The 8,247-nt window shown below is 37.2% G+C and overlaps 1 protein-coding gene across 1 annotated transcript in view; it reads right to left on the reverse strand.

Annotated features, from left to right (window-relative positions):
• LOC102016949 overlaps positions 1 to 8,247 on the reverse strand; it is a gene marked incomplete at its 5' end in the record, with an annotated part of 69,164 nt that overhangs the window by 30,580 nt on the left and 30,337 nt on the right. The window contains 5 exons of the mRNA XM_013507207.1: positions 18 to 406; positions 3,959 to 4,082; positions 4,406 to 4,633; positions 5,349 to 6,155; positions 6,544 to 6,832. Of these exons, the coding sequence (XP_013362661.1) occupies positions 18 to 406; positions 3,959 to 4,082; positions 4,406 to 4,633; positions 5,349 to 6,155; positions 6,544 to 6,832 (1,837 nt within the window). The remainder of the gene's footprint in view (positions 1 to 17; positions 407 to 3,958; positions 4,083 to 4,405; positions 4,634 to 5,348; positions 6,156 to 6,543; positions 6,833 to 8,247) is intronic.

Genomic DNA, 8,247 nt, shown 5'->3' on the forward strand with positions numbered 1-8,247 from the left:
CTGCCTGGAGCGGTGACCTTAAAGGCCAGCACCACAGTAATGGTTTTGGCCAAGACAGAGGAAACAGCCACAGTGAACACGACTGCAAATGTGGTCTGCTGCAGGATGCAGGTGGCTGTGCTGGGCCGGCCAATGAAGAGCAAGGAGCAGAGGAAACAGCAGGTGAGGGAGATGAGCAGGGTGTAGCTGAGATCCCGGTTGTTGGCCTTGACGATGGGAGTGTGTCGGTGCTTCACAAAGAGCCCAAGGACAGCAGCTGTGAGGACAGTGAGACTAAGGGCGGTGCCAGCCAGAGCCTTCCCCAAGGGATCTTCATAAGCCAGAAAAGTCACAGCTTTTTGCAGGCAGTGGTTTCTCTGAGTGTTGGCATACTGGTGATCTGGACATTTCACACACTGCTCCATATCTAGCAAAAATTAAAAGTGTCACTTGCCTAGGTTTTATTCTTTATTATTCTATTATATTTTTTTTTTTGCAAGCTTCCTGAGAAACTCATTGGACTTCTTTAACTAAATGGGTTCTTTTTAATTTTTTCTTTCTTTTCTTTCTTTCTCTTTCTTTTTCTTTCTTTCTCTTTGTTTTTCTCTATGTGAGAATGACCTCAGAAACCTTACTCTGAGATATATTTCCAACCCTTTTAAGATTTATATTTTGAGAAAGCATCTCCTTAAGTCATTATGTTGTGTGCACTTAAATCCTTTGACTCAACCTTGCAAAGCCCTGGATTTCAGACATGCTTCATCACACCTCACTTCACCATTGCTTTCTAGACACAAAATAAAAAAACAGTATAAAGATAATAACTCCTAAATAATACTATCATTATTCATTCTCCTTCTAAGTCTGACATATCCATAAAAGCATTCACTATTCACAAAGTAATGAAGGATCAACTTTATTAGGTAGTTCACTTGTTTGACCTAAATAAAATCTTTAAGAATGACTCCCCAGATAGTCAATGTACAACCTCATATGAGGAAGCCAACAAGATTTGCTAAGTCCCAGGGAAATATATGAAAGAAAACATTGAATGTTAACTAGTGCCATTTCTGAGCCTCTCCATCTATGAACATGCTTAATGCATCCACTCATACAATTGTTATTGTCAAAGGGGTATTTCAACCATTTAATTCTGGTAACTTCAAAACCATTACAGGATATATTACTACATATGTAATCATTTTAAATTTGCAAAAATCAATTTTCAGATTTTTAACTCGGACTGCCTTATGACTTTGGAAACAATTTTTTTTTTTGTAATATCCTTGTGTACCATTACCAGGAAATCCACCATCATTTTATACATTGACATGGATTTTATATCTAAAAACCAGTGTCACTGGAAAATTCTATCATTCATGTTTTTCCCTTTCTAATATATTTTTGTTTTTGTGTGTTTTCTTCATTACACTGACCATGATGTAGAGTGTAATGTCTGGCGAAATGTGATACAGAAAGTCTTTATGTAATTCTTGCCTTCAAAAATGGATCACAAATTGCAAGGTGAGCTATAGGATATAATAATTCCATTTCTGAGGGGCAGTTAGACACTTTTCATCTGCTCATTTGGTAAGAAATACTCTTGTTGTTTCTTTGTAAGTCACACTGATGTACACTTTTAAAATATTGTTTGCATTTATTAGCATTGGTTTTATTTTCCCAGGAGCTACTGTACTTAATTATATTTTATAAAGTGCATTTTTCTGAGTTTCTAACACCCCCTGAAGCACATACCTCAATTTGAAATAGAATATGTGAATTTAGTTTGAAAAGGAAAGTGGGCTGTGACCTCCATTTCCTCTAAATGCATTTTCAGCTTTGAGTAATACAATTTATCTCCTGTGTTAAAATGAATTGATTTTCCTCTTTCTCTTTTCTCTGATAGAATGAGGTCAATATTAATATGTCCTTAAGTGCTCATAAATTTCACTGCTAACATTATTAATCAACAAAAATTTGCAGGGAAGCATTACACTGTACACTCTCACCCATTCATAGACCTGGTACTGTAGATATATAAGTATTTGGAGCCTTTTTATCTCTTTTTAGGAATGGTTTGCTAACTTTTCCTGGGACTTTATAAATTTCAAGCACAGATTAATGGGAAATTACTTGTATTTCGCTATGAAAGGTTTTCTATACAACTGTAGTCATGGTCAAATGTCTCAAGATATGCAAACTTTGAATTCTTGTTTCCTTGTTGCTCAGTTGTACTAGGAGTTGTCACTTTTTGTTACCAGAACCACATTTAATTCTGTTTGTTTTTATGTGTCTTAATTTTCTAAAAATTTCTTTCAGACATCACATCTTTCATTTTCTTCTTTTCAACTTGTTATACGTTTTTGTAGTGTGTGACGAATATTTCAAATGCAGAATTTCAGGTTTTTATTTAAATATAGAACAGCACAAAAGCATGTGTAATATAGAATGGAGATTTGTCTCAGTGTAGATTTAGCTTTAACACAAAGGATTTTTAGTCACACATGATTTTTAATTTGTGCTTTGATCTATTCTATATAGTATATATGACAGTATCATACATACTGGAATCATGTATTAACTGATATCATTGCGTGCATTGTTCTCTATATGTGCACATAGAACATTTTTAAAGGGAAGCATATTCCTATACTTTGTGGAAATATATATTAAAAATAACTACATGACACAGTACGTAATTAGTCTTGATGTACTGCAGAGAGCACTTGAAATCACATTAAATATGTTTTGAAATAAAAATTTATATCAACCGCAAAACCAAATTAGAAAATATTCAGTAGGAAGATTATTCCACCATGCCATGATTTATTAGAAAGCTAAATATTTCCAAAGTCGTACTTATGGTATGCAACAGTCTTCTACTGTAGAAGACATATAGTTTATAGAATATGTTTCAATTCTCATCCTCATTTTATCTGTGTTTTAATAATACGGTATTTTCCTTCATGGAATATTTGAATATTCCATGAATGCTGAATATGTCATTTTGGCCTTTTATACTAATCCTAAAAGGATTTATGTCACCTCTTTTTATTGTGATATAACACTAAAGCCATCATCTCTATAAAAATGCCTATGACACCCTCTTCAAATGCAGATATGATCACTTCTTAAATCCCTTATCCTTGCAGTTCTGTGGTAGACTCCAATTTATGTCATTGTCTGTCTCCCACTCACCTATGCATTTTAGGAGAATGGAAATAAAATCCTAGGAATTGGATTGTGCTGTGCTATAAGCATGTTGTACAGCAAAGACATGCCTCACCTCCAATCGAATTCAATCTGTCTGAGCACTGCTTTGTGTGAAGAATACCGTCAGGCCCTGGAAGATGAAGTGTGCCTGATCTTGTATTGACTGTAAACTGTCTGTGACTCCAAAGAGTTGGCTTTAATCCTACTCCGTGTTAAACTTCATGATGAGATGGAACATAGAAGCAGTACGGAAGGGGAAAGGGCTTTTCTTGAGAAAATACTGCTTTTAATGGGAATAGAAAAATAAATCAATGTAGTCTGGTGTGACGGTGCCTATGTGTTATTCCAGGCAATTGGTGGACAGAGATCAGTCTGTTGAGTTTTTGAGGCAGTCTAAAGCAAATTGGTGATATTCTCTCTCATAATACCAAATAAGAATATTGGGGACATAGATCATTGAGAGAGTGTATTTTGGTTTAATTTGTAGCAGCGGAAAAGACGAACAAAAAAGGTGAGTAAGAATGAAATAAAAGGAAAATAAATGAGAGTGCATTTCAAAGGGAAAAATGTGTTTTCCAACCTAGCAACAGCACTCAGGATAACAAATAATTTGATAAGTGGAGGAATATTTATATCATTGGTGCTTTCTACAAGATTTTTTTCATTTCCTGGATGGATGGATGGATGGATGGATGTATGGATGGATGGAATGAATATCAAATAAAGTGAGAATGCAAAAACAGGACGCATTGGTGATTGCTCCTACCTGTGTCATTGGTGATCTCATTGTCTGCACAAGGGATGCAATCGAAACAACAGGCAGCCTTTCCCTCCTGAGGGCTTCTTCTAAATCCAGGAGTGCAACTCTCACTGCATACCGAGCGGGGAGTCTAAGGAGAATACATATAGTGGTAACATCTTAGACTTTTAGTAGAGTGAGAGAGATAAAATTAATTTGCATACATGAGCAAAGCTATATAATTGAATGCCAAATGCATTTCTTAATATGAAATATATATATATAAATTATAATTACATGCATTACATTCCAACTTATCAGAAAGGTTCTAAATCATATTTTTATATTGAAAACATTATTATTATTCAGTTTCCACATATGACCACTACATGAGCAAAATTGGGGACAGAGAAGCTAAGACACTGTTTAGGTCACTTGAGGTTAAATACCTGTGCAGTGATAGGTACAACATACCTCTGTACTTCCTGTGGCCCACTCTATCATATCCTCAGATAAAGTCATTTTGTGGCCAAGGGGAGCATGTGAAGTAAATGTTCCTACTTTACCCTTCAGTCTAAGGCCTTCTGGAAAATTCCAAAAATTGAGAATGTCATACTCTGAGTCCAGTTTCCTTCTGTCATCCAAGTTCACTTGGTCTCCAGCAGGATTGCAAAATTGGATGTTCCTCAGAGAGCGATGCAGCTAAAAGAGACATATTGTGCTATGAGAACAGGGTTCCAGGGTAAGGACAGGAACTATGGATGGGGGAAAGTCCCTAAGTGCCTTTAATCTGCTTTACTGAAAGCAACGTTAGCACTGGTATCTGTTAAAGTGGAGCACATGACTGTCTAAGGATTAAAATATCACCATGTTCAAAAAATGTCAATCAGTTTCAGAAAAAAAGTATTCTCTGCCCTTGCATTTCAATAAAGGGGACAGTTTTAGGGTGAAACCATCAACTGTGGAATCAAAGGTTCTAAAACGCACAACTTTCATTGTCTACTCCACTATTCCCTTAGCATCTACGAAAAAATGGGTTCATCAGTATCTGAAGAGTTGTAAAATTACATGAAATTTAATTAAATGCACTTTTAGGTTTAACCCCATTTAGTTTTGTAAATGACTACAGGTTTTCAAGTTGTCCTGTAAGAAAATAATGGAACATGTTTACATGGGTAAGGTGCTGACATCCTACAGACAGAAGGAAGGAGCTGGCCTCCTGTTTCCTCCTACTTCCAGTGGCTCCTTGATTGAGGATCATTTCAACTCAGCTGAAGAATTACCTGAACAGTAAGTGTCATACACAATGAGTTGTATTTTGTAGAAATGATTTCACTATTCTTGGATGAAACACATAGAATAACTTGAGAGGGGCACCTTGATGACACTGCATGCCCTCTAAGAAAATATACATTACCTTCCAGTAGCGAAACAACATCACTGCTCTATTTCTCCTTAGTGGAATTTGTACTTCTTCCAAAAGCATCGCATGAAGGGCATGGGCCACAGCATACACAGCATTGTATATATTGTAGCTCACATCACTCATGACTGTGTCAAAACGATTTGGAGGCAACCAAGCCAGGGAGGCATTAGGTGTACAGTTCTTCAAGGCGCAGTCAGACTCAGAGAATGAGCAACCGAAATTCTTGGACCAATACATAAAAAGATAAGTGTCTTTTGGATATTTGTAAGGGGTAGCTTCCTGGACAAAATTTTTGAAACCTGAGATTTCTTTGTGGTGATGTGAAAAAACAAGCATCCCATGGAAAGGGTCAAGTATGAAATCTCTCCCAGACAGGTCAGCCTGCCATCGTGAGTTGGTCACCCAGACTTTCCATGTCACTAAGTCTTGCACTATGATGTAGTTTACATCATGTGTACTATCAGTATCATAGTAAATAACCACCACATTGGCTGATGCAGTATCGGCAGTCAGGACATCATGCTGCTTTGTAAATGAGACATATGAGACAGCCCCAGTTGAGGTCATTTTCACAAAGGCTACACAGACTCTGTTCCTGTCCATCTCGGCTCTTACATCTGCGAGAAACTGAAGACCCTTGTGGCCTTCTGTGATGAGCAGGCCCACCCAGGTCCAGCGGAAATGAAGCATCAAGGACACCATACCAAGGGCCAAATACGTGTCTTTTGGGGCCACCTGATGGACAGAAGGATACTGGCCACTGTCAGTCAGTGTAGGATCAAATGAGCCAAAGGTAACCTTAAAGGAAAAGAAAACTTGTGATGTCATGAAGTGTTGATGGAAAGCACAGTAGTAGCTCTGAAGTGTGCTGAGTAACACCTACAATTCTTAGGAGACACGCGTTCTTTCCATCTTTCTATACATCACCCTCAGATTTTTTTAACAAGTGAATTAGTGTACTCAAATAACCCAGAAACGTTTGTTTCCTTCTTTCCTCCTCTTTGATCAAAAAGAATGAAGGGAAAAGAAAATGTCTATACCCCACGAATTTTCTGTGTACAGAGACTCTGGTGCCTTATACTCTTTGAAAGATGCATATCTCAGGCTCACTTTTAACCCTTTATGCTCCTGGTAGTAGAAGACCCATGGGTGTGCTTCCACCATTTCCTTTCCCCACAATCCTCACCTGGGGAAATCTGTAGAGTTCCAGCAGTGGTCCGATCTGACCAGAGGTGCCCCATGACATTTCTGTCAGTACTGCTGCACACTTACTTTGTCTCCCACACATATAATTAGGGATTTCGTGTTGTCCTGTGAGCAAAATGAAGGAATTTTCTAGCATCATCCAATGACGGCTAATGAAATTGTGGAACTCATAGCCCAGAGAAATGTTGGGTAAAAGTCGAGGATTCCTGTTGATCTCTTCTATGGCAAAAGCGAAGGCCAGGTAGTTCTGGTAGTTGCTGGTTGTAAGCCTGAAGAGAAAGTAAAGAGGTCGTCAGGGAAAAGATTCCATGATTATCTTCCAGTGCCGTCCAGTACCATCTATGAACTGAATGCTTGTGTCCCTTCCACACTCATATAATTACAACCTAAGTATGGATATCATGATATTAAAAGACTGACTTTTTGCACCGTCTTTGGAATTAAATGAATGGTGGGTATACCTTTCTCATGGAAGAGCTCAGTGGCCTGACAAGATTCCTGGAAGAGTTGCTTCATCATTCTTTCATACTTGTTATATACTTAACATCACCGTGCTATATATATTCAGAATAAAATTTGTGTACAGAACTATACTGTGCACATCTTTAGAAAATATGATCTTTTCAAATAGTCTCACGGTTTGCTAGAGAAAAATAATATATTTAGTGAAGTACATATACTCTTCAATAGTAACAAGTATCCACGTCTGTTGAAATGCTTTATTTCAGGAAAAAGATATTTCCTTAATATTAGTAGTTAAATGTATCCCAAACAAAATTGCTATCCACACTCATGCATGTGAAGAAATACTGGGATAATGGACACATTAATCCACTTGATTTAGCTATTAGGTAATATAAATATATAGTAGCACATACCACTGCATCTATGAATACATTTAATTGTATTTGACAACTAAAGATAAAATTAAAGATAAAACTGAAATCCTTTCAAGTCAAAACTTGGATTTTGCTTAAAGAATAAAGCAGTTAGTCACTATGAAGATGGATGAACATCAGTAATACAAGTTCACACACCTTGCAGGGGTTGATGGGCAGACAATTTCTTCACCCTTCCCTTCCTGAGAGAATTGTGTTAAGAACACTGAACATAGTATTGACAAAGTGCAATCTCCTTTGAATGTTGTTGAATTAAGTTTCTTAAAGAAGCTGTATCATTCCTCTGAGTTTAAATTAACTCTTTCAGGTTTTACACTAGTGAGACAATGTGGTGCTTGCACATGCAGGTCTGATTTACTTCACTTATGACTATGGTCTCTATGTGATCATTTACCTATAAAGGCCTCGAGTTCATCGTTCTTTATAGCTGAGTAATGTTCTATTATACAAAAGCATCACAATTTTCTTATCCTATTCTCAGTGGATGGACATTTGGGTTGCTTCCACAATTTAGCAATTACAAATTGCGCTATATGAACATAGGTGCACATATATCACTGTGATATAATATTTTAGAGCTTCTGGGGAAATACCCAGCAGGGGAATAGCTGAGTTCAGTGGGACCTATTTCACTGAGGAATCTCCAAACTGATTTCCACAGTAATTTCACCAGTCTACATTCCCACCAGCAATGGAGAAGGGTTCCGATTTCTCCACAGCCTCATCAGCATTTGTTATTCATTGATTTATTAATGCTAGCCATTCTTACTGGGGTAAGGTGGAAT

The sequence above is a fragment of the Chinchilla lanigera genome, unplaced genomic scaffold, assembly GCF_000276665.1.
Source record: "Chinchilla lanigera isolate Chin_1 unplaced genomic scaffold, ChiLan1.0 scaffold00123, whole genome shotgun sequence".
NCBI lineage: Eukaryota > Metazoa > Chordata > Mammalia > Rodentia > Chinchillidae > Chinchilla > Chinchilla lanigera.